The sequence below is a fragment of the Pseudopodoces humilis genome, chromosome 4, assembly GCF_049639895.1.
Source record: "Pseudopodoces humilis isolate 2021_Gansu_Grassland_sample_001 chromosome 4, ASM4963989v1, whole genome shotgun sequence".
In the NCBI taxonomy this organism is placed as follows: domain Eukaryota; kingdom Metazoa; phylum Chordata; class Aves; order Passeriformes; family Paridae; genus Pseudopodoces; species Pseudopodoces humilis.
This window is the reverse complement of record NC_142203.1, coordinates 6,176,390-6,202,170: the sequence shown is the minus strand read 5'-3', so window position 1 is coordinate 6,202,170 and position 25,781 is coordinate 6,176,390. Positions and strand designations below refer to the sequence as shown.

Genomic DNA, 25,781 nt, shown 5'->3' with positions numbered 1-25,781 from the left:
CTGGTCATATTTAAATTTGATTGCTTGCTATCTCATTTTTGGAAAGAAGCGTCTACCTTCACTCTTTATTTACCTTAATGTTTAATTGTATTGCTTTTTTCTGTAGGATTGTGGAAAAGGGGTATTACAGTGAACGAGATGCTGCTGATGCTGTCAAACAAATCCTGGAGGCAGTTTCTGTGAGTATTATCTGGCATCTCATGCTCAGCACCTGATCTGTCATCCGTGGTGGCTCAATAAATACTTGTGTGTGAAAGAGGCAGTGTGCATTTTTAAGGTAATCAGTGACACTTCAAAGAATTGCACTTCAATCAGAATGACAGTATTGCTGGAGAGAGCAGAATAATAATTGTTTCCAATAGCTTGTGCAGCTTCTAATATACCTTCTTCCTCTTTATGTTTCGTGCATTTCAAACACTGGGATTTTTATACAACAATTTCACACTCTATCACTTAGAGGAAGGTATGCAAATTCTTCAGGAAGGCTCCTAGTGTTTACACACAGCACTTCTGTACATTTTCTGTGCTTCTTAGTCACCTGTAGCTCTTCCATCTGATTTCACACCAGATGTTCTCCAAAACAGCAATCAGATGCTGGGGAAATACTTAAGAAATGGATTTGTCCCATGTCCAGTGTATGTGTTAGTTCTGTTCACTCCCAGTACAGAAGAGGGGGGACGCGTTGGACAGGGGAAAAGAGAGGTCAGGCTGCAGAGCTCATTTGAAGGATGTCAGTGGTAAGGCAGGTGCTATACAGGCCATCTATGGAGATTCAGCATCAAAGGAGCTGTCTTAGAAAAGGACTTGTGGGGGTGACTGGCCTCTGCAGAAGGGGTCTAGAGACGAAAAGATTACTGGTTACAGCAGTAATTTGGTTCATCAGAAGAAATGAGCCAATCTGGGCACGTTCACCTGGGATGATAACAAAGTTATCATCAAAGGTAACAAATATGTGAGCCTGCTCACACTAAATAAGATGTGAGAACTGGTGTTTACAACACTAATAGCACATACTGCAAGACCATGCATGTTCACTTCATGATCCCTTTTGAATGATCTGATGTCTATTGTGTAACTCTCATCCAAAGAAATCTAAATTATGTATTTTACAGCACATCCTAATGCATTTATATAAACTTTTAAAATTTGCTTAAATGACTATTTTATTTCTAATTTTTTCTTTCAGTTCAAGTGCCCCAGTTAAGATGGCTCTGCATTATTTAACATTCTTTTACCAAAAAAATTATGATTCAGTTTTGCTGTAACATGTTTCAGAAGATGTTTAAGCTTTTTATTTTAAAACCAGAAACAAGAGAAAAATCTTCAGCTTCTAACAGTTGTAATAGCTTGCTGAAATCAGCAGCGATGTATGAAAACTTAAAACTGAAAAGCTGATCCTTATATGAGCAATAATTAGGATTTCTATGGTTCCTTGTATGAGATCCTTAACTAGGATAAAGTGTATTGACTTCTGCTCTTACAGCTGAACATCTGAGCCAAAGATGGAAAAGCTGTGGAAGTGGCAGTTCTCAGCTTGGGATCTTTGCAGACCTGCTGATGTACTCTGATAGATTTGGGCTATAAACTTGACAGAATGGTGTTCATGAGCAGGACAGGAGTTTTTATTAGAAACTGGAAACTGCTGCTGCAGCAGAATAATCTTTTCAAAATAAAAAGAAATGTATCCATAGATCATTCTTAAAACCAAATATTTGTACAATTTGTACAAAAGGCAATACTAGTGAATACCCTTCTGGCACCATGTAGGCTTTTTGACCTATGTGATTTTTATAAATTGCTCTTTGAAGAAGCAGCATCCAGCCCTCCTTTTGCTGACCTCTCTTGAACTAAATGTTTTTTAAGGCCCCTGTGCAGGGCTGTTGCTATAGTCATGGATTTGTCCTTGCAGTGGATCATGAACACGAGGAGGTATTATGTCTTCATATAGCAAAGGTTTTTATGAGACACTTCTAAGAATTTAATGAGAAGTGTAGAGCCATATTTGAAAAGCACAAAAGCATTTTTTATTCAATTCCTTTTGAAATTGTTAAAGCAAATGGACTAAATAACAGATTAATCCATAAAGTTTCTAGGTCTGTCTGGTTTTTGAATGCCTGTAAGCCACGCTCTTACTGGCTTACAAAGAATTAATCAAGCAGCCAGAGTAGCACACAAAAGATTAATGTGAGTCTTCTTGTCACAAATCATCATAAATGTATGACAGACATCTGTCATCCCCAAATCAGAGAAAAAACAAAAACCAGTACTGTTTTGAAGACCTCCACATTCATTTTGCCTTTTTTCATGACTTTCTGCTGTTTACATCTGGTCTGGAGTTCCCAGCTGGTGACTGTATTTGCCCTTAGTGGAAACACATCAGATTTTTTTGCCCTCTCTTCCACATTTTTGCCTTTTCCATTATTCTTTCATTGTTCTTCAAGCTGGGAGATAGCTTAATCCATAAAATAAAAAGCAAAGGTACAAAAGTCAGTCAAACCAGTGTTCATCCTTTTAGCCCTTGTGATTTGCTGTTCAAAGCAGACAGAGAGGTCTTGTTGCTACCTGACAGCACAGGGAGATGAGATGGAATCCCATGATTCCATGAATAAGTTTCATGCCTAAAGAGGAGGCTTTTGAGGGCAGTCTCTCTTGTCACACCATTGTCCTTTCTCTCCTCTCAGGGAATGAGTTGCATGCAGTGTGGTCTACTTGCATACTTACTCTAGTAGCAGTTTTCCTTAATTTTTTTTTTTAATGAATGAGTTTCTGCATGCAGATGTCCTGAGGCCAGATCTTCACTGTGTATCTTGCAGAATGAGTTTTTGATATTTTGGTATCCAGGTAGTCCTCAAAAGATTGGTCACAAGAGGAATATTGCACACTTCTTTAAGAGAAGAACACACACCTATTTTTCAGCTGATCAAACTTTATAGAATTACAGTGATTTTTTTTTAATGTGTATTTTAAAATGTTGTGTTTGTCACTAAAAATAAATGCTGTTCCTTCTTACCTACTCTGCATTATTTTCAAAGGGATAACTTTCTGCTTAGGCGTTAAATTACTCTTTTCAATACATTTAAATTCAAAATTAAGTATAACAGTTTAGTTTTTGTATTTAGGGTAATTAGCATACATACTGTATGTAGTTTTGAACTCATCCATTTCTAAATTAATTTCCCATCAAATTTTACAGTAATTTGTTTTCTTAGACTGCCCATTATCTTGTCTAGATGGGAACATTTCCCAGAAGTTATATGTGAGACTCCCTCAGTTTCTATTTTTTAATTTAAATTTTTTACCATTTCAAGCTTCATTACAGATTTGCACTTCTGTTCAGATCCTTGTCATAAATTCACAGGGAGAATGCTGAATTGTCAGGTATGGTGGCAAAGCCTGAGGGCACAAGTTGCTGCAGGTTTGAGAGAGAAAATCTAGATTAAAGGTCTCTATTAATTTCAGAGAATTTTGATCTCTCCAATAATGAACTGTATGTTATTAGGTAAGAACCTACCTACAAATATGCAGCTTGCAAGCATATTTACAAACTCTGAAGCATTGGTCTGTCTGACAATTAGAGCTTAATCCAAATGAGCTAATCAGACTTCTAAAGACAGGACACGAATCAAGAGAATTTATATTTGGGGGGTTTGCCATTCAAAGAAAATTGTACAAGAGATAAAGATTATGCAGAGGTTTCTCTTTTTTTTCTATGTAATCACTGAGTTAGTTCTTGGTGGAGATAGAGACAATGAATATATTTTTGTTTTAGCCAGCAGTTACAAGGTGAACTTAACTGAGGTGTGATTGTCATAGGTTTCTGAAATTCTGAACAAGGCAAATGTGTTACATTATCAATATATACTTAGCAAAGGCTAAAAAGGCACACCAAATAAAAGGACAAGAATTGGGAAGAAACCTGGAGCTCAGTTCTGTAGAAAATTAAGTCAAAATTCAGAGAAGAAGATGGCAGGGATGCCTAGGTATTACAACAGAGGATAAAGACTTGTCTAAAATAGTAGCAAAATTTGGGAATACTCTATGGAGGAAGAAAAGTCCTACACTTGATTGAAGATATTGAAGAGCACTGACTTCTTCTCTTTAGAAGATTTTGAAAAGGATTTTCTTCTCCACAGAAGAGGCATTTGTACCTTCAGATTTCTCCCCATTCACTGATGAATCCTGAGTGTTTTCCATCCTCCCTCTGGCAGTAGAGTGGCTTTCTGAGTCTGTTCCTGGCATAAGTGTTTTTATCCATAAGGAGGAAGTTAAGAAACAGCCACTGTTGTGATCTAAGACTACCCACCAAGTCCTGCTTTTCTGAGGGGGAAATAAAGGGAAATGCAAAATTCTTCTGCCAAGTTTTCTGTATGTTTACTTGAAAGTGTAATTTAAGAAGCTTGCAGGTTTAGGCCAGATTCAGTGTGTCTTTAGCTATGTGGTTGTTGCTAAGGATGAATGCTTGATACCATAAGACAAGGAATTTGCAAAGGATTATTGATATTTTACTGTATTCCCTGGGAGTGTGGTCCACTTCCACCATTCTCCTTTTTACAGGATCATTGCCTCTTGAAGTAGCACAAACACTACTTTAGTAGTGGTTGTATTAGACTGCAGAATAAAGAGGTTCTACCAATATTTCCAAAAAGGACTTCTATAATAAAACATGCCTCACATGCAAAATAAACCCTGGATATCAAGACAGAGTGTCTGACATAGAGGAGGAGTGAAATAAAGGGAGAATCTATTGTTTGCTTGCATTGTATCTTATAATACAGTGAAAGCAGGCAAGGACTGATGGTTGGATTGATATCAGGATGTGTTTTGCAGGTCAATTACATTCATTTTTCCCTGAACTGGGAGTATTGCCATAGGCATGGTGTACAATTTAATGACTTGTAGAAAGAAATAACAACATCTGCCCATTCTACAGCATTGTTGTTGGGTTTTTATTAAATAAAAGATAATTTCTATTTGATCTAGTCTAGGCACAAAATGCTTCTTTCTTCAAGATTTGTTTGTGGGGCTTGAAGGTGAATGTTCTTGGGGAGGGGTGGTTTAACACATTATGTAGAGATGACTGCATGGAAGCTTTTCTTCCATTTGGTGACAACATTTCATCAGTGCCCTGGGAGACTGTTCTGTCGTACTGCTGTTAGGAATAAATAAGCAAATAGCTAAACTGACATATTATGTAAGAAACCACTTGAAGTGCTGCCCCTGCCTGGGAGAGAAATGCATGTGTATTTCAAATGTGCTGTCTCAGAAGCATGGTTCCATGCACAGCATAATCTGCTTAGGGGGTGAAGGTGTTCTTAATGAATAGGTTCATAATTTTGCAAGCTTACATTTGATTGCTTTTCATGTTTGTTGTAAACAGATTTTAAACTATTTTTTTCTTATTATCAATGTACTTGAATTGTGGGGAGGATAACAGAGTGGGACTTATTATCCAACTGGATTTATCAGTACCTTGATCCAGAATTATATCTTCAAAAATATTTTTGAGATCTGTTTTCAGCTGAGCACAAGGTTCCTCTTGCAGCACACGTATTGAAGAAGAGTTACAATCAAAAGAGCCCAGCAATGCTGCCATCAGCAATGAGGAAATGAGGGTATTGTATTTTGCTATTATCACTAATAGAGGAAATGGAGGGAGCTGATTTACTGTATTGCAGTTAATGTCCAATGCAGCAAAAAGTCAGGGTCGTATTTGCCTGATTGTTACTGTTTGAAATTATGCTCTCATTAAGTGAGCTGTCTTTCTCTTGTTTTGGAAACACATCACTACAGTATTAATTTTGGAAAATATTTGGAAGTAACAATGAAAGTGACTAATTACCACTTCTTTTAACTCTCAGCACACCACAAATACAATGTCAAATGATGCTGTGTTTGAGTAAGTAGCTGATACTTAGCCCAAGAGACTGACATTTGTAGGGAAATTGCTGTCCAAGAACTGACTGGGGACTCAGGGATTTGACCATTTCTCAGTTCATCTGAGGGAGATGGACAATTTTCCTGTGCCTTTTTTATAAGATGGATTGTTGAAAACATTGTGTGAAGGTAGTGCTGAAACCATTCAAAGGCTGGGTCTGTCTGCCTGATTCACTAATTCTTGAGGCATTGTTTGGTGAAGGCCTGTCCATCTCCTTTAGAGGGGGAATAGCACAGGAAGACAGCTCTGTGAGAGCTGAGTCTTGTCTTTCAACAGTCACACATTGCTCTTCCACACATTAGCCAGCACAACATTAGCAATTAATAAGCACAAGCAAAGGAAAAAGACTCTTTACCTCAGACCTTAAACTACTAATACTCCTCTTATTAAAATAACTTTTATTGCATGTATTTTGCAAACTGTAATGCAGTGATAGGGCACTCAATTACCTGTTCCTGTAGGACACACTGTACATTCTGCATCTCCAACAAGTACATCTTGCTACGTGAGCTTGGCAGGGCTCTGACAGCTTCTGAGTTGGAGAAGCCCCTCAAGCAACCTGAGATCTTCACATACTGTGTAGAAACAGTAAAAGATTAGCAGCTGGATGCTACAGGAAGAGTCAAGAAGGATTGACAAAGAATGAGGAGGTCTCAGGAATTGCCCTAGAGGGCATACCAAAGCAGAAGACCACCCAGCTGTGCATGAAAAGGAGAATTGTTAATTGACACTGCAGCAGTGCCACCAGTAACTGCTGCCCCTCATGCAAACTGTGCAGCCTTGGTAAAGTGATAGTGGTGTAGACACATATTGCAGAATTTCACTAAAGACTGAAAGGCAGCTGGTGAAATGTTACATTAAAATAGAAGCACCTTTGTAGGAGTCACTGCTTTATCCCCAAAAAGATTTACTGAAGCCTAAGGAAACTCTTCCACCCAGGCCTCCAGGACTCTGTTTTTCTTTTTCCTGAGCCAACTGTGCCTGTAGGACTAAGCAAGGACAGGCTTCTCTCCTTGTGTCTTGCTGTTCATGCATCAGTAATGATGGCAAGGAATAAAGAGACATCGATTTCAGGAGTAAATTACAAGGGAACCTGTGAAAAGAAAACCAGTTGCCAAAAAATTACTCAGTAGTATTATTATAGCCTTGTGCTATTTTGTACTTCCGATTTCATAGTACTAGGCTGACTAAGGTAGCAGCCTCTTAGCAGAACAACTGTTTACAAAATTGCATTTTTTTTTCATTAGGTTGTATGGAAACTTACCAGAACCCCCATGCCTGTGATTTGAAAAAAGAGAGAGAATTCCTGGCCTTTTTGGGGGAGATTCCTGTCATGCCAAGGAGTTGTCATAAACTAAGATTGACTGACACTGATCCCTCTTAAATAAGCTACGTAAAAATTTATCATTACTTCAGTTTAGTAGCTTCATTTCTCTGGCCCTGATGAGTGAATCGAGACTCTCCATTTAATCTCTCAAGATCCTGAATTGATCCCCTGAAATGTCAGCAACTGTGGATATTTTGGAACTTCTAATGCATCTGGTTTTACCCTTTTTAATTTACTATTTCCTGATTATTTTTATGTCTCTGAGTGACTTGTTTACATAATGTTGTCACACTTGTTTTCTGGCATGTGAAGAATGCTTTCTGAATACTTTTACCTCCATTTATATTGTTTCTGTCAACAAATCCAATGAGTGCCTAGACTTGAAATTTCACACACTCAGTTGAGCTTTACACAGACTTCCATGTTGGAAGATGGCAGAGGTGGGATATTGAAGCCAATGTTTTCAGCAATCAGCACCACCCCACACTCACCACTTCATTAGACTGGAGTGCATGACAGTACTTGATGAGCTAGAAAGAGTGAGATGAGGTACTGACACGAAACATGTGTCACCTTGGTTCGCCTTTCTTGGGTTTTTCAGGAGCTGTGTTGGATGGTGCCTGAATAAAGCACACAGTCAATTTCTGACATTCTGATTTCTGGACACTGAGAAATTTGACTGTTTGGTGAATAGTGCTAGGTGTGAGGAATTTGTTGTATTTTCTGATGCAAGTTCTTGAGCAATAGTAAGGATGGGCAGCACCTGGAGTGTTAACAAACAGTACATTTCATTATTGAAATGAGCTTTTCCACATATTCTGATCAGCTGAGTCCATCTGATGAGCAGCAATAGCAGAAATTCAGCATACTGTCTGTCAGGAAGTAAACATGAATCTTTTATTTCTTGTGTTTTAAAGTTGCTTTGTTTTAGCTTTGTGGTTTCCTGTCTATAACATATCATTGTATTTTGTAATTATTATCATACTTTATGGTCATAAAATATTATAATTCTGAATTATATTTTAGTGGGCAGAGTCTAACAACTGTAGGGTTAGATAAAATAAATTATCAGTGTGGCAAATTGGTCCTTTTCCTTCTATCTGACTGTGCCTGCTTCACTGGTATTCTTATATCTTTCTGTTTGATACAATGATGGATTTTTTTTTTATAAGGAACTTGAAAAAGCATGCAATAAAATCTGTTAAAACTATGTCCTTCATTTAAAAATCCAGATTTAATCTAAAATTCCATAAAGATTTGATAATTTGTGGTATGGAACATTGTTGCCAACAAAAAATTCAACATGGTTTTCTGTGAAGATACAACCACTCTGGAATATGTTTGCACTTGAGGCTGTCTGGAAGGATGAATAATTGAACAAACTCAGCAAAGAGAAATTTGGCCGCTCCATGTCTCTCATAAATGAGAGTTCTTTCTTCCTGAATTCTGAGAGGGTGCTTCATTAAAGTGTCTCTAGTCTGAGCACCACATGAGCATTCAGATGTATATGAAATGAGTGTCTTGTCTTGTAGGATTTTCCTTGATGACAGGACTGTCGTGGTTTTAAACCAATAACTAAGAAAATTACTTATTTCTTGCTGTGAGATATGGATTAGAACAAGAGCAAAACAGGCATAAAACTTAAAAGGAAAAAAAAGTTTATTGACAAACTACAATAAGAACACCAGAATAAACTTCCAGAAAAACCTTTTCATCCCCAGTCTACCCACTATTCCCTTGTTCACATGACAAAAGAGACAAAAACTTTGGAACTTTGATGGTTAAAACAGTCCCAATTCTTGCTACAGTCTTTATAGAGAAACAGAAGTTTCTTCCTGTTAATTTATGGAGTTTCTCACAAGAAAAACTATTTTTGTTATAGTTTTCCATTGCTCTAATGTTAGCTGCCCAGAGCTGCTGTTATTAGAGCCCACTCCTCCCATTTTCACATCACTCTCAAGTGTGTATGGGCCATGAGTCTAGGGATGGCATTTTTAAGGATAAGTTATTCAAAGGCAAAAAGTCTTCTTCATCTGTTTCTGTGAGCTTCACTAGAAAACAGTTTTCTCATTGCCTCTCAAGGCTTCAAATCTTCCAGCACTTCACTGTACCATAATTACTCTACTTTTTTACTCAAAATTTACACTTTGAACACTCTATTCCTCCCTATATACTGTCATGAATTAAAGGAGTGTTTTCAAGGCCTTATTGTCCATTTCCATAGTTTTAACAGAAAGATATTTCAGCTTAATTAAAGCATCTTCTTAATTCTCTACCTTTTCTGAAGCTTCTTTTCTTTCCTGTCACTGGTAGTTTATAAAGTCTCTTTTCATGTTGATCACTCTCTTTTTCTCTCTCTGGATAAAAAGATTAATCCGCAAGTCTCATCTGGGAAATGAAAGAGTTAAAATCTTGCCCAGGCTGTTGTAGGTAGTTCTGTGGCCTCGGCCGGTGCAGGAGCTGGAGCCGTCTGCGATGGAAAGTTCCTCATGGCTGCTCTGGAGAGTGCAGTCGCCGCGCCCAGCCCGCTGCAGGCCCAGAGCCTCTCTCTTTCTTCACTCAGCAGTCTCCAGTGAATCCAGCCACAGCAAAAAGCCTGCAGCCGAGCCAGAGATCGGCTCGGCCCGGCCCGGCCGGAGCCCGGAGAAAACCCCCTCCACAGGGCCCGCATCCCCCGGCCGGGAGACGCTGGGCCCAGCCCAGTCCCCGCCCGGCCGCATGGCCTGGGCAGGGAGCGGGAGGCCTGGAGCTCTGCCGCCCTTCCCAGCCAGGAAACAAAGAGAACCAAGAGAGCTCTGGTTTTACACTTTAAGGTAGGGTTCACAAGCTGATCCCACTTTTCAATGGCCTAAACTGCTGTCAATTCTCAGCAATGACCGATAATTGGTCAGGAGAAAAGACTCCAGGCAGTTCCCAGCAACTTAAACTTTCTTAAAGGTAAAGTAACTCCATGACACAGGACTAAAAAAGATCTCTTCTGGCTGCTTAATTTTTTCCACCTAGTGAGAGAGATAGTTGGTAATGTTTTAGTTTCTTGTAAAATGTATTCAAAATTATTGAATAGTCTGAAAAATTAGTAGTTGGAGGGAGCAGACTAAGCCAGTTTTTTTTTAATAAGAACAACATAATTTCAGACAAAATACTCTTAAATCAGAGGATATCTCACTACTTTGAAGGATTCATCTGGTTTTCTGTGAAAGCATAAGTCCTTGCAATAATTTTGAATGTATGGTTGTCTAGAAAGGCAAACTTGTCAAAAATTAAATTTATAAATCCACAAATAATATTAGAAGCTTCAATCTCTAGTAAGCTTTGAATTCTCTAATCAGATCATGTGAAGAAAAATCTGGTAACATGTAGAGAAAAATCTGATATACTTTGTTTTTAAATACCTGTGTGGTGTTTTTGTTTTGTTTTGGTTTTTTGCAGGAAGGGTAAGATCCAGTATGTCACTTGCATATAAAATAACCATTTCCAGCCCTACATGTTTTTGCAGTTGTTTCCATGTGAGACTGCAGGATGGCTTCTGTGCTGGTTTGTCACTAGTGTTATCAGTGGAGGTGTTCCAGCTGCCACTGTCCTAGGCTTAATTTCCAAGTAGGGGTCTGTGGGGGATCCCCTGTTTAGTCAGTACAAACCTTCTTCCTTTCCAGACTTGATGCATTTCCCCCCATCTCTGCTCATCCTGAGGAGGCAGCAGACTGAAGCAGTTATGTCTGAGTAGGTCTTTGAGCATGTGTTTCAGGAATGCACAGCAGATTTTTATAGTTGTGTCTTAGTGGTAATGAAGAAATAAGTGCTTAAATAACATAATAAGGGTACTTTCCAAACTACTGGATAAGATAAGCATAAGTGATATAGTTGGGTTAACATTGCTGCAAGAGAACTGGTTGGCAATTAAAAATTGAAATAGCCAGCAAAACATGTCTATTTTGCAGGTCTTTTTGAGGTTTGTTGCAGGTAACCCAGTAATCTGGGTTTTGGATCACACACTGGGACTATTCCATGGTGCACCTGTGCTCTGTGGCTCACATCACACCTCAGGCTTTGGAGGTGATGGGCAGCAGCCTGGCAGGGTGGTCTCCACAGCCCTGGGCTGCAGAGCTCCTCATGCTCCAGCCTGTGCCAGATTCCCCAAAAGAAAGTGCCAGAGCTGGCTGGATTTAGATCTGTAACTCATTTGACCCTGTTTTCCCCAGAAAGCCTTTAATGTGTGGAAAGAACAGGTTCATGAAATGCTGTCACTCTTCAGATTTTATGTACTCAATATGATGTTACACAGAATGGGCATGTGGGTCTTTGACAGTAAATTATTCATCCCTTAATCTATTACTATTTTACTTACTGTTCTTCCTGGACTTTGTTTTCTGTTACCTTTTCTCTTTGTTTCTTAGAATTGTTTGCTTTCTGCATTAAATACAGACCAATGTATTTAAATAATGAAAAGTCATGGACCAGTTCATAGCTTTCTGTCAGCTTTCAATTTGAGTGATATGCTTAAAACTACAGGGCTGATATCTGTGATCTAGGCAAAGAAAATGAAATTATTTTATATGGTAAGGCACAGCTAAGCAAAAGAAAAGAAGTAATTCACTGGACTATTTTTTTTCAAACACTAACAATCTACTTTGGAGAGCTGAGTTTTCTTTCAGAGCTGCTGTGTTGTAAACTTGGCAAGGGCCTTTGGCTGAGATCCTTTCATTCAACTTTGGACATATAAGAAGGAATGACACCAGAAAAATAAGGTTGATTGTTAGATTTCCCTGCTGGACCTCCCACCAGTTACCAGAAGAACAAACCCCTTCACACCCTCCCTTAAAGACCAGCTAAAATGACCTTAAAGTCAACTAAAATGATCTCTGATGCAGCCCCTATAAAAATTCTCATCTGCAGCCAGAGGTGATGAAAAGAGCCTGGCAACCATTCAAACATGAGACCCTTAAGACCCCACAAGAGCCTACTCATCAAGAATGTTGAATGAAGAGCGCTGTGTACCCAGCAGGGTGTGTGCTTCTTCCAGCAGGGGCTGCAGACATGTTCATCACTGACCTTCCTGACTCTGCTTCTTGTTCTGCTGCTGAAGCATGATCTTGGCTTGTTACCATTGCAGCACTCAGGGGGAGTCCACATTTTCTTCTGACTGGGAAAAGTAGTTTGTATTTTGTCTGAGCTCTAAGCTGCACATGGGGAAGGGGGTTATCTTCCAGAGGGACAGGGAGATAGAATTCTTCACTACCCTTTTGGGGGGTGTCGGAGACCACAGGGACCTTCTGTGTCATTCCTCCTGTAATCCTGTCTAGTGATAGCTGCATTCATACTTTTGGGTTGATCAATAAATGCAAAAGAATAAAGGGTGGGAAGCCATAAATCCTCACCAGTTCTCAAATGTCTGGTCCCTTCCTCACTGTGCCCAGCATAGCAGTAGAGAATTGGAAAGACACGTGTCTGCAGTGTTTGGAGGTCAAGAATCCAGCTCTGAGCCCCTCCCTGGATGCAAAGTTTTCTGCTGAAACAAAATTGAATGTCACTTTATGCCTGTTGCTTTTCCCTTCCAATGCAGGTACAGGCTGCTAAGATTATTTAGATTTGCACAGCAACTAATCACATGAGATTTGAGAATAAGCTGTAGCATCTGTCATGCTGTAGTTTCTTCATCTGCTATCAATTTTGATTTACTCTGAACTTCAAACCTAAATGTATAAAATCTCTTTCAAATTTCTTTCACTCAAAAAAGAGTGAAAGTTTCCAGTAAGATTTGTGCAGTATTTGGCAATGGAGGTAATTGTCCGTAACATTTCATGATAATTAGATTAAAGGACTGCTGTTTCTGTAATGGTGTGGATATATGGGATCTTATCATAATGAGCAGCTGATTCCTCTAAGTAATGATTTAGTAATGTACAGTGACCAGAGAATGTCAAAGAATGTGGTGAGATAGTTCTGAAATCCTCTTTTCTTAACATCTGTGACAGGAAAATATAATTTACATCCTTCCTAACTTAGGGGGAAGGTTATGTTTTGTAAAGTTAAAGATTTTTGCCTTTCTTAACTCATTTGTACGGGTTTTATTCAGTTTCAGGAGGTTCTAGCCCTGTTGATATTTACTTTGAATGGAGAGTCTCACTACTGAGAATAATGAAAGTGTCCAGTTCAAGCCACAGAAATTTTAAATAGTCTGCTTCATTAAACAAAGTAGTAAAGATAATAGGCATTGCAGTTAGGCACAAAAGAATTTCTGAGTGCCATTGCATTGCCATTGTCTTGGAAAGTCACTTTGAATTTGGTGTGGACATTCATCCCTGTGATCTGTCATCAGTCTTCCTTTGCAGTGTTTCCTCTGCATTTTGTGTTAATTCTGGGGGGATGTCTAAGCAGGGAAACATGGCTAGCAAACAATCATTGAGTTTTCATTCTAACAGGTAGTGTGTTCAGTTGAACAAGCAGATGAACTTATCTGCAGATATTGTTGGTAACACTGGTGGGCTTGTTGTGTTCTTGAGGAATCAAAACTTAATTTGAAAGTAAAGAACTTAAGTTTCAGTTAACTTGGAAAACTCTTTAATGTGATTTAGCAGTATAGCTGTGGTTTGTACTCCAAGTCTGCTCAGAGCAAAGCATTCTGCATGTAAAATAAATGCAGCCAACTAAAACAAAAATTTCAAAATAGACTTAAAACATTGTTTGCTTGGCTTCTATGAAGCTTCCATACCTGATTTCAACATAAAGAGGAATAGACTATTAGGAAAAGGGTGTGCTGTGAGATGTAACATGGACACACTGAAATAAACCCAGCATTAAATGTGAGTAAAAAGAGCTGAGGCTATACTGGGTTACTCTTTCTGGGGCTGGAAAATATACCACTCCACAAAAAGGGTGTGCACACCCTTGTTGCAAAAATGAGGTGTCACTAAGCAGATGCTCTGTAGCATCCCGCTGTCCTCTTCTGGGTCTGTCTGGGGTGGCTTGGCCCTCTCCAGAAGGGGAGTCCAGGCTCTGGAAGCAGCAGCCATGCATTGCTTGGGGCAGGATGTGCTGCTTGGAGCCTCAGATGTGCCTTACTGATTGATGGAAAATGAGAAGAGAAACCTGTGTATTTCTGCCATCAGCCACTATTGCAACAGCAGTTTTTTATCCAGGAATTGCCTTGAGAAGGAGTTCTTAAATCAAAGGAAATGGTGCCTTCAGATGTGGCTGAAAAAAAAATAAATACTGGCCTTCAGACATTTACAAAAATACCATTTTCTTGGTTGCTAAAATGAAAGCCTCTTTTTAGTATTTGTTTTTTAGGTTTTTGGGTTTAGAATTTTTGGCATTTCTCTTGAAAAGAAGTGGCTTGTCTTGAGGAAAAGACTGAGATGTCACAGATTCACATATTTAAATGTTCACTACAGAGAAGTATATTCAGTCTCTAAGATGTGATGCATATAGCCTCAGGTGTTGTGCACTGTTAGGTTTTGGCTGAAGCAGGTAGAACTGTCCCAGAGACTGAAGTCCTTTAGACTGCAATTTGCAGATCAGATCCTGTCCTGAATTTTAGAATACTTTGGTTTTGGCAAGTATTTTCCTGAAAAAAACCCACACTTTTTCTGGGGATTTTATTGACTCATTTTTGCAAGTTTAGTTCACAGTGAGTAATCATCCAGAATTAATCCTTCTTGGTTTCATGCATGCTAGGCAAAGGGAAGGAATATGCTCCAAGTAGGGAACTACAAACTTACATGCCCTTTCACCAGCAAAGTAAAAGCAAATAAAGGCTCAGCTGAAATAATTTTACTTCTCTTTTTCAGAGTATTTTTAATAAAGCAGCTACAAGGTAATACTTTCCTGGCAGTCACAGTATATATTATTGCATGACCTTTTCCTTTGCTTTCATAACTCTGCCTGCCCCAGCCATGTGGTGGGCAGCCAGCTGCCTGCTGCCTCCTTCCAGGATGGTCACATCTCACCAACCTGGCCCTTAAAATCCTGGTAAAGGATGTTGTCCCTCAAGTTTAGTAGGGATTTAGGTGCAGCACCAGGTACAAATGCACAGCTCCACGTGGAAGTGATGTTACTGAAACGCACATTCTGAATTTTGCACCGGAGTGTTACAGGTTAAATGCACTTGCTTTCTTCTAAAGAAAATGTGTCTGGTTTGGTTCAGTTCTTGTACAATGTGCTGGTGTACATTTATAGTCGTCCATGTAATGTGGTAGTCTGTAACTTAATGTTGCCTGCTCTCAGTAGGCTCTGTGGTAATTTTTTTTGTGCAGAAAATACCAGCTTTTGCTCATAATTCACATACATACTGTTACAATTCTGTAATAAAATCTTCCAAAACCTGGCATGAGATAGTTTAAGCACAGTGACAGTTAAGATAATTAGGTTCAAAGAGGTAGGTGTAGTAAATTCATTTCAATGGTGGAAGATGTTGGCATTTTCATAAGTTTTCATAACATTTTTGATCTTTTCCTGCTAAATCATATGTTTGATGGTGTGCTTGAGAGTTTCTGTTTCCTTGTTTGGAAACAACATTGGTTTGTTTGAAATTGTTGTGACTTTTTATAATAATATTTGTCTAAGCACAGTTACTGTCATCTCTGCAAGTTCAAAAGAGCTGAAAAATTACTGCAGGAGCTGAAGTCCCAAAGCTTTTGTTCACTGATTTAGCAGGGGGAAAAAATACATCCTATAGTGAAAAACAGGCATGTATTACATAAAAGTACAGATTTTACTGTGATTAAATCCTCCATCCATGGAGATCATCAATGCTGCACTGAAGCCAGTGGAGTAAACACAGCCATTAAATTTGGTCTTGTTGACTCCACAGTTTGGAAAAAGCATCCCTGTCTTCACAGGTGTGCCCTCTTTTGGAGCCTTGGAAGGGTGCTCAAATCTGAAATTCAACCCTTTGACTCCATTGTCTCCATGAGTTCCAGGGTTTTTGTAGATATATCTTCTCACAGAGCCATGATCATGAGACCAGTCAGATTTTTGTTACTGCATTCCTGCTGGAAACCTCATTTGATCTCAGTGATTAAGTAACAGCTGTGGCTTGTAATTTCCCTTTCCATCTTGTATGGACATTCTTGTCTTGACAAACAGCATTTGTTTCCTCTCACAGCCAATAACTATTGTTTAGCCAAGTCTCTGCTCATGAGAACATGGACTTCAGGCTTCATAGTTTTCCTATTGGGAGGTCTGAACCTGATTGCAACATGTTCTGGGAAAACTCCAGCCTCACATTTCAGGCACTCATACTCAAGGTAAAATAATTCAAAATTAAACAAATTCTCCTGATCACTCAGATAGATCTTTGCATGTATCACCTTATATAGGTAAAATATTGCATCTCACTTATTAATCTTCCTTTGCAAAATGAGAACTTTCATGTTCTCCAAAATTCCCTTCTTGTTTTTCAGTCCAGAAAAGTCTCACTATATCAGTTAAATGTTACAGCACATGGTAGCATCATCAGCCTGTTTTTACATCTGGTCTAAACCAGAGTCTTAGGCAGCAGCACCTCTCTCCATGACAATATCTCCCTGGCTGTATCCAAGGACTGCATTTTGTCTATTGTAAAAATGGCATCACTCCAGGGGTTCACTCAGTGCATCTGGGATGTACTCACAGCACACTTTGTGGTGTATAAATACACCTAAACATCTCTCTTCCTCTTGCATTTCCAGCTGATAACACCTCATCTGTGAGCTCAACAGATCTATATAGGTATGCAGTAGCAGGAATTATTGCTACTATTATTGCTAAGTTGGTATATTAGAGATACCTGTGGACCTGCCAACACTGAATGCAGCTCATCTCTAGAGTGGTCTTATGAAACTGGCTGTATTTGCTGTGTGAGGAAAACAGCAGAGCAGGACATGCTGCCAGGATGCTGGAAGACGCACAAATGTGGGTAAAGGCTGGTGCTGAATGAAGATCTTGGAGTATCTGGGTAAGAGAAGCAGTGTGAGGGGGTGTGAGAGCCCTAAGCAGAAGGATGTGGAAAGACTAAAACAAAGAGTGTGATAATAGAGAAGAGGGACAGACCTTCAAATGAGCAAGAAGATACCAGTGGTTTGACTTCTTAGCTCTGTGGAATGAAGAACTGGAGAGAGAAGAAATATAATGTAACTCGAAACTAGTTTTAAAAAAGTACAAAAAACCCAGGGCAGCAACCAAAGCAAAGACGGGTTATGGGCAATCTGTTAGCAGGATTATGTGTGCTAAATTGAAGGATGATAATTATCCAAAAATCAACATAAGTAAACATGAAAAACCTAAGCAAAAGAATGCACATAAACTTCTATGATGAAGAAGACTGTGTAGAAGCTCAGCCTCATAGTCTGCAGTGCTATCCTTGGTGTTTGACAAAAGTCTCAGTGAAACATATGTTTGCCAACTTCATCTGAGCCTCACAGATTAAAAAATGTAATTTTCAGCAGTACCTTACCTTTCCATCACTATTTCAGAGCTACAAGATCTCTCTGCACCACATTTGCCCTTGAACTGGAGCTAAGCAGCCCATTAAATCATTCCCCTTTGACATGTTAGCAGCTTGAGTTGTTCTTACCTGACAGGAGACATTCCTCATCTGAACTTCTTCCAGTGCATCACTAAGCAGGCAGAAAAGTCATCTCCTCTTGTTTGCAGTATTTTGTGTACCGGGGCTTTGGCTGAGCAGAGATCACTTTCAGTGTGATGCTCACCCTGGCAAGCACCGATTTGAGATCAATACTAAAGGATGTAGTTGTCATTCACAGTTCATCAGTGAAATAAATTGCTCCTAGCTCACTGCTTCCCTTTTGGCCTTCTTACTTTCAGCTTGTGTCCTCCTCCAGCCCAGCTGCACAAGTGCTTCTTACCCAAGAAATAGGATTCGATGCATGGATTCCCAATTTCTGCGAATTAGCACAACACACAGAAGCCACCAAAAACTGCAACTCAAAATCATTCAAAAAGCTGTATGTGGAGCTTGATCCTGGCAGGATGACAGATTCCTACCTAAAGTGTTCAATCCCTCTTTTCCTTAGATGGGCAGGGGAGAAATAAAAAACCAAAAAGCTCACGGGTCAAGATAAGGGCAGGAAGGGATCACTCAGCAATTTCCATTACATGCAAAGCGGACTCAGCTTCAGGAAATTAGTTTAAATTATTACCAGTTAAATCACAGTGTGATAATGAGAAAATATCCTCACTTCTCTCCTTGAACTGCTGTTGCTGTGGTGAGGGAAAATTTTCCCGTTCTTAACTACATTATCCCAGAGCTGCTGCCCCTGATGCTGATGATCAGCCTTGGGTACATCTTGGAGCCAGCTGGAATTGGCTCCACAGGACAGGAGGGAAGCTTTTGGCAGCCTCTCACAGAAGCCACCCCTATAGTCCCCTTGCTTCCAAAACCTTGCCATGCAAACCCACCACCTCTTAGTATAAACAGGAAAGAAAAAAAGAAATACCATAGCATGTAGTCTTTATAGCTGTACTGAGCATCACCTTAAAGGAGTTCATAATTTGACCCACGCACACTCCTCCTGGAAGGCTGCCCTTAATACTTGTGACTTTCACAGTGAGGAGCCTTTTTCTCATTTCTGGCCTAAAAATATTCATAGCTGCTTTCCAGTTGGTAAGGTAAAAATGCCTTAGCTTAAGCCTGTTGCTTCCACCCTGCCTGGTGTTTATTGCTATGGACTTGTAGAGGATGGTCAAACCCACCCTCAAACCTCTGCTTTGCATTGCTGAACAGAGCAAATTTAGCATTGTCTGATCAAACAACAGCCTCCCCGCTCCTCCATTGATCCCTCATTTTCCAGAACAGGTTTCTCAACACCAAGTGCTTTCCTTGCTTTGTGCTCCTGTCTACTTTGCATTTCTCCTACTGATCTCTATTTTTGTCAGTGCAACCATCAGCAAGACCAATAATACACCTGAGGTAGACATGCAGAATAAAGACTCCACAACCAGCAGGGTTGTAAAGTGGGAATGTTTTCAGTGCACGGGGGATCGCTCCACCACAAACGTGCGTACCTAACAGAGCAGGCACTCTGTTTATAAACACTTAAGCTCATACATAGCTGTATGTAGTTTCAACATGCCTATACATATTCATAACCTATGCCCTACTTCTTGCTTTGTCTGTTAATCAATTTCATCATTCTGTGCTTGCACGCTGTCTCCTGGTGGTCTTGGGCAGGGGTCACTGGATGAAGGAAGTAGTCATCCTCACAATGTCCTCTTGATAAACCTTGTCTTTGCTCAGGCTCTCTTGGTATCCAGCCATCCTTCGAGACTTCTGGCTGTAGTCTAAACTAAAGATCCAGTTTTAACCAGTTTTTAGAGCATTAGTTCATGTTTTATCAGTCTTGAATGGTAGGTGACATCCTGTTGTTGCATAGCAAAGAATTATCTGTTCTGAACACGATTACACAGCAAACTCTAGTTGCATGAGCTTAGTCATAGATTCCCTATATCAAGGTAATGTTACATGCTTCACTAAAATTCAGACATATTCACATCTGTGAGTGTGGCATGAAGTTTACTTATCAAAACTTCTGAAGAGGAGTTTTTTTTTTCCCTGTAAGCAGTCCACAGGCAGACTGTTGTTTTCCCTTTCAGCATTGGTGTTTGTATTCACATTTGCCATTGAGCCTAGTCCAGGTGTGGTTTGATAAGAGGGGGTTGTAGGATAGAAGCAGCACCCCATGTTCTGAAATATGTTAAAATTTACCTTGATTTATCTTCTCTTACCACTTTTTAGTCTTATGAAATTGTTCAACCACAGCCCTGAGAGGGCTTGGATTCTTCTTACATAATTATACCATGCAAAACCATGAAAGACTTTGAATTTTTACTTTTGTGTTTCTTCACCATATTTCACGTTTATAATCCAGGTCATAGCAAGCCAGAAACCTCTGTGATTTAAAATAACCAATAAATGGTGGCAGTGTAAATACTGAGATGATAAAGCCAGGGTGTTAAGAGGGGATGTAATTTTCACTCACCTCTTGACAGTTTTTCTGTCAGGTTGTTTTCTCATTCTGTTCAGTAGGAATTCAGCTGTTTACTTGAATGAGGCCATTTAGATTCAGAGATGTGAGAGAAAAGGTTTTTCATCCCAGCTGGCATTCCTGTTTCTCATTACATCTTTTAGATTTATTTACTGATATTTTGGGTAAAAGACTTTCTGTACACAAATTTTTAATACAATCATCCCCTCAATTTGGAAGTTACTCTAAAGCAATAAATACATTTTATATCTCATACTGATTGCTAGTCTAATCAGTAAAAAATCTGTGGACAACAAGAATCTGTGGAACAGATTCTTGATTATCCTGTTGTGTACTCTTAGTATGGGAATAAATTTAATTCCAATGCTAATCTTTAAGTCTCTTGTACTTGATATAAAAACACAAACTTAGATAATATACAGATGATATTTTTGTAAAAAAATACAGAAAGGGAAACATGCCACCACTCTGTGTCCAGCCCTCAGAACACAGTGTTAACATGTGACTGGGTGGTGTTCATTACATTTAATTCCACAGTTTTAAACCAGAAGACTTCAACTCTCTTTGAGAGTTGTGACTGTGACTGTGACAGCAGTGACTGTCTACTGATCAAGGGTACAGGGATGTACACTAAATTATAGTGGCAGTGCAGTGCAAAACACTAAAGTAGCAGATGCACACTGGTTTCTTTGAAGATAACAGAAACATTTACACTGATTTTGTGGGATTATTTGCCATTTTTCATGTGTAGCTGATCCCTTTTCTAGCTCTAAATCCTAATTGAAAATTACCAGTGGCCTGTAAGACAAACACCTGAGATGCTTTTGCACCCCAGGCTCCTCCTTTCTGGCCACAGACCTGAGACAAATTCTGGAGGTGACAGAAGGTTCTCAGACATATTTTGTCACTATTCACCCTGGGGAGCACTTGTATTATATGAGTTTGTCACCCTCTTAGCGAAACAGCTCTGGAAGTTGCAGTTTGGGAAAGGCTGGGTTATTTGCATTGGGAATACAATCTGTGCACAAAGTAAAGTCAAAATAATGTTTTCAATTCTATGGCCTTGTCGAATACATGACATAGCACAACAGTTTTATTCATATTTGTAAACATCTTTACAAGGATTTTCTGAATGCTGGGAAGAATATGCACTAACAGAAATTAAATTTTTTGTAGTTTTTTTATAGATATGTCCATTATAATAGTAACATTTGGAATTAAGAGAATTAAGAGAGATAGAAACCAGGAAAAATATTTGGAAACATGTTTCTGAAAATCTTTCAGTGACAAAAATAAAATTTTAAATTAAATCTCTTACTGTGTCTTCCAGTATTAGTAGATCTCATAAAGGAAAATATTTGTAGCCTTCTGGATATTAAAACAACTATTATGATGTATTTTTAAAATTGGCAGCATTTCCTGAAGTTCTGGACTACAGCATCAAAACCACAGGGAGGTTTATTTTTTAGACAGAAATTAAGCATCCCATTTTGATCTGTTCCTGGCCTTTATGAAAAAGAGGATCTGCTAGCAAATTCAGGTTTACACTTCGGCATTTCTCTGGATGGCATGTGGTATTTCAGAATTTCAGGTGTCTGAACAATGAGCATGGAGTGCCTGGATGAAGTCATGATGATGCCCAGCAGAACATGAAATTTTCTTCCACTTTTGTGAGTCTCCACAAACACAAAACATGCCTTTACAGAAAACTCATAATTATACTAGTGTACAGTCTGAGAAAACTTTTCAACAGAAGCAGTCACCTATGTATCAGAGATATCCACAGGCTAACCTGACCTCTTCCTCTTACTACCAGAGGAGAATTTTATACTTCTAGTTATATTCTTACAGCCATAGCTAATTTTTATGCTTTTGATTTTTTAAAAATACCTGATTTCCTTACAAATATTGCTGGTGCCTTGTAAAATAGAACAGAAATGCATGTTCCTAATGTCATCACTTGAAGAAAAATTCAGGCTTTAAAACCTAGAGTGGCAATGGATTTTATGAATTCTCACTGTTTTGGGATCCTAAGTAACTGTCTATGAAGTTGTTTGGATTTTCTCACTGAGTACCCATGACAGAGCATAATGGATTTCTTTTCTGATTTTAAGTGTAAATTTTGTGCTGCAAAACCATGGAAGTTGGGGATGGTTGGCAGGTCTAGCCCCCAGCAAGGAGCTGCCTGAGGTGTGGTGCTGCCAACAGAAACGATAATTTTTCCTTCCTGATTTCATATTGTATTTTGTGGCTTTTGTATTGCATGGGCTGAGGGCTCACATCTAGCAAATGAATAAGTGGAGACTCTTTCATGCAAGTACTCTTTGAGGGCTATGCTGTTTAAAAGTATGTTCTGTAAGAAGTCTGTAACAAAAGTAAAAAAATATTATTGTTTTTTAATATTATGCAGCTTAAATGTGTGGTCAGTATTAGGCTTAACAAGTGATGCCAATATAGGCCAAACTTGACCATTCAAGAAAAGCAGTCCAATTAACACAAAACAACATCTGCCTGTTATTTATGGTAAAGAAGAATTCACATGAAGGATTATAAGTATCCCATAGATAAAATAATGTGTCAAAAATCATAGATTTTTTTAAATGAATAGTGTGGAATGAGAGATTCATGGGTGGACAAGAGAAATTTCATCCTCCTTGGTTTATTACCCTGAAATCTCACCTTTGAAGCAGTTTAAAGTCTGACCCTACCAAAAGAGTCATTTGCTGTCAGCAATGCCAGCTGGCTTGTTACAGATAATATCCATGCCACTAAATTGTGCCAGCCTTTAAAAAAAATGGCCAGATTCAAATTTCCTGATGGGAATACACTTCCCCTTGATAAACAGGGTGTTGTTTTTGATCAGTGCTAATTTACCCAGGACTTTTCTAAACATTTCAGCAGTGTTGAAATTGAGTATTGGCATCCAGGAGCACTTCTTCACATGGCTTAATTTTGTAGTGTACAACACAGGCAGAACAAAATCTGCTTGTTCAAGAGCACATAATAAAGACTGTAACTTACCCATTTAAGATTACATTACTTTATGAAATATCCCTCTTAAAAAAGGACAAAAATTAATTAAAATGGAATTTAGTGCTTTGATTTGAATACAAAATATCAGTTTCTTGAAGGAAAACTAAAATACGTTGGTGCAGAATGAACTGATGTGCGCCTGTGTGGCTAATTAGGGCACTGTATTATGGTCCTGTTACAGGTATCCTGGAGCTGTGGCTAGTGAATTCCTGTGGTTAGTGAAACCTAATGCTTCCAGAAATAGTTTTCCATTAGGTAAATGACTCTTTGATGATGAAGGTTATTGGGACCAGAGCTAGCACCAGATATCACTGACAACAGCTTTAGATCTATTCTAGATTTACTTTCATTTGTATATTTTCAATTTCCCAATGGCAAAACCAAAAACGTTACTGGTTTGCAGAAACAGTGCTGGCTTTTCAATAACCTGCTCAGAATAGAGAAATCTACTTAATTTTTAAATTTGCTTGAACTGTGGTGATCTTGCTGAATTTTGTTCCATATAGGGATAGCAGATTGATAAAAACATTTCTGTAGATTTAAGCCATTGGCTAAAAGGTAGAAAACCAATTTTATAAAATTCCTACCTGCTTCCTTTCAAATTTGCTGTAGTTGCATTACTTTAAAAAGGCACATTAGTGTATTTACAAAGCTTTTGAAGTTGTATCTTTTTGTAGATAAGTCTTAAAATAATTCCATCTCTAATGCTATTTGAATATTTTTTTATGCCTTGAAGTTAATTTAAAACTCTTGTTTATTAGGGATTTGTTTGTCTGTTTGTTTGTAGTGTGACTGTCGTCAATAAAGTAAAAGATGGTGAAGATAGTGAGTATAACAAAGTGGCAGAATATAATGTGATTAAGATGCTTTTTGTCTTCTGACCTCTGTACAAACCCTAGAACTTCAGCACACTGTGGAGGGCTGGTTCTAAGGGCTTTGCTAAGTGCAGTAGGTTGAGCAGAGAGCTTCTGCAAGTTGAACAAAACTGTCAAGGAAGTGGGTGCTCATACCAAGGAAAAACTGCACTGCTAGGCTTTGGCTTTTGCTTTAAGAGGAGTGCTGTTTTAAGGGGGAGTTTAGCTCTAGGTTTTTTTGCACCTCACAGAGGAGTGTATTGTACCTCAGCAGGTCTAGCAGATCAAGTCAGACCTTTCAGTAAACTCTGCCCACTGCAATTTTGTGGCATTGCCCTGCATCTATTAAAATGATTCTTTTGAATTTCACCATAAATGACAGAGTTATCCCAAAACAAAATATATTCTTCACATCTTCTACATGGAACTGGAAAGGGGGCAGGCACAGGGAAGGTGCCCAGTCTATGTGGAGACTGAAGTGGGAAGATTTCCCTGCATGAAGGGTCTGGGCAGTTGCAGGGGAAGATGCATCATCTTTGTCTTCTATAGCCCAAACATCCAGATCAAGAAAAACCAAAAAAACCCAAAAAAAACCAGCAAACCAACCAACCAACCAACCAAAAAAAAAAAAAAAACACCAAAAAACAAAACAAACAAACAACAACAAAAAACCCCTCAAAATAACAAAAAATAAAATTAAGCAGAGTGGTTATGTGAGCAACATGGTAAATGCATGTTAATTCTTCTCTGAATTCAGATAGTCTGCAAGTGGGCATCTGTTCTGAATGGATGTAAGAAAAAGCCACTGTGTCAAAGCTCTTCTAGCTACTCTGATGCTGTGGCCTACTTACAGTTTAAGAGGAGAATTTTATGCCACTGCAGACTGTTAGCTTTCTGCACAAAGCCTGCTTGTTTGGGAACTGTGTGGGAAGGTGTGCATGTTACCGTCTCCTACATATGTCAGATTGTACAGAAATTACTGTACATGATTTGCTATCACCACACCTGGTATAGTGTCATCATCCCTAAGGCTGCTTTGCTCTCCTGAAAGCTGGAATGTTCAAAAAGATAGAATTGCTTCCAAATGTAAAAGAAAATTAACAGTGGGGGATACAGTTGAAACTTTATATAACCCAGTTGCTTCATTTAAAACCTCCTTTCTGGCCTATTTCATAACTCTGATTATCATATCATAGATAAGCAAAGAAAATAATATTTGGATTTATTCGTCTATGCTGATGCATTTCTTCATTCTTTTTCATAGTAAACAGATTTATTATCTGAAATTATAAAACAAATTAGTTGTGTCAGTGCATACTTATGCTAAGTACAAAGGCCTATATTCTTTGTTCCACTAAACCAATGTTCAATTAAATTAATCTGACTAGGTTAATAGATATTTTATGAAAATGTTTGGAATTTGGTTTCTCAAGTAGCAGACATAATGGCATAGTCTTATTTCCCAGAGCAACCAGTAAATGCAAGATAAGTGCAAAGAATCAGATTTCTGCAAGATGTTTGAAGGAGCTTTCATTATTTGTGGCTTTTCTAAGTCTCTGTTTTGTTGTTATCCAGACACTTAATTCCAAAACTTGCTGAAATAATGCATCCAGAAAATAAATTTATATTGGTTTTGTATTCTGTGGTGA

The 25,781-nt window shown here is 38.7% G+C and overlaps 1 protein-coding gene across 1 annotated transcript in view; it reads left to right on the top strand.

Moving 5' to 3' along the window:
* The window catches only part of CAMK4 (calcium/calmodulin dependent protein kinase IV), a 148,621-nt gene that overhangs the window by 99,281 nt on the left and 23,559 nt on the right, over positions 1–25,781 (top strand). The window contains exon 5 of the mRNA XM_005529992.3: positions 107–179. Within this exon, the coding sequence (XP_005530049.2) occupies positions 107–179 (73 nt within the window). The remainder of the gene's footprint in view (positions 1–106; positions 180–25,781) is intronic.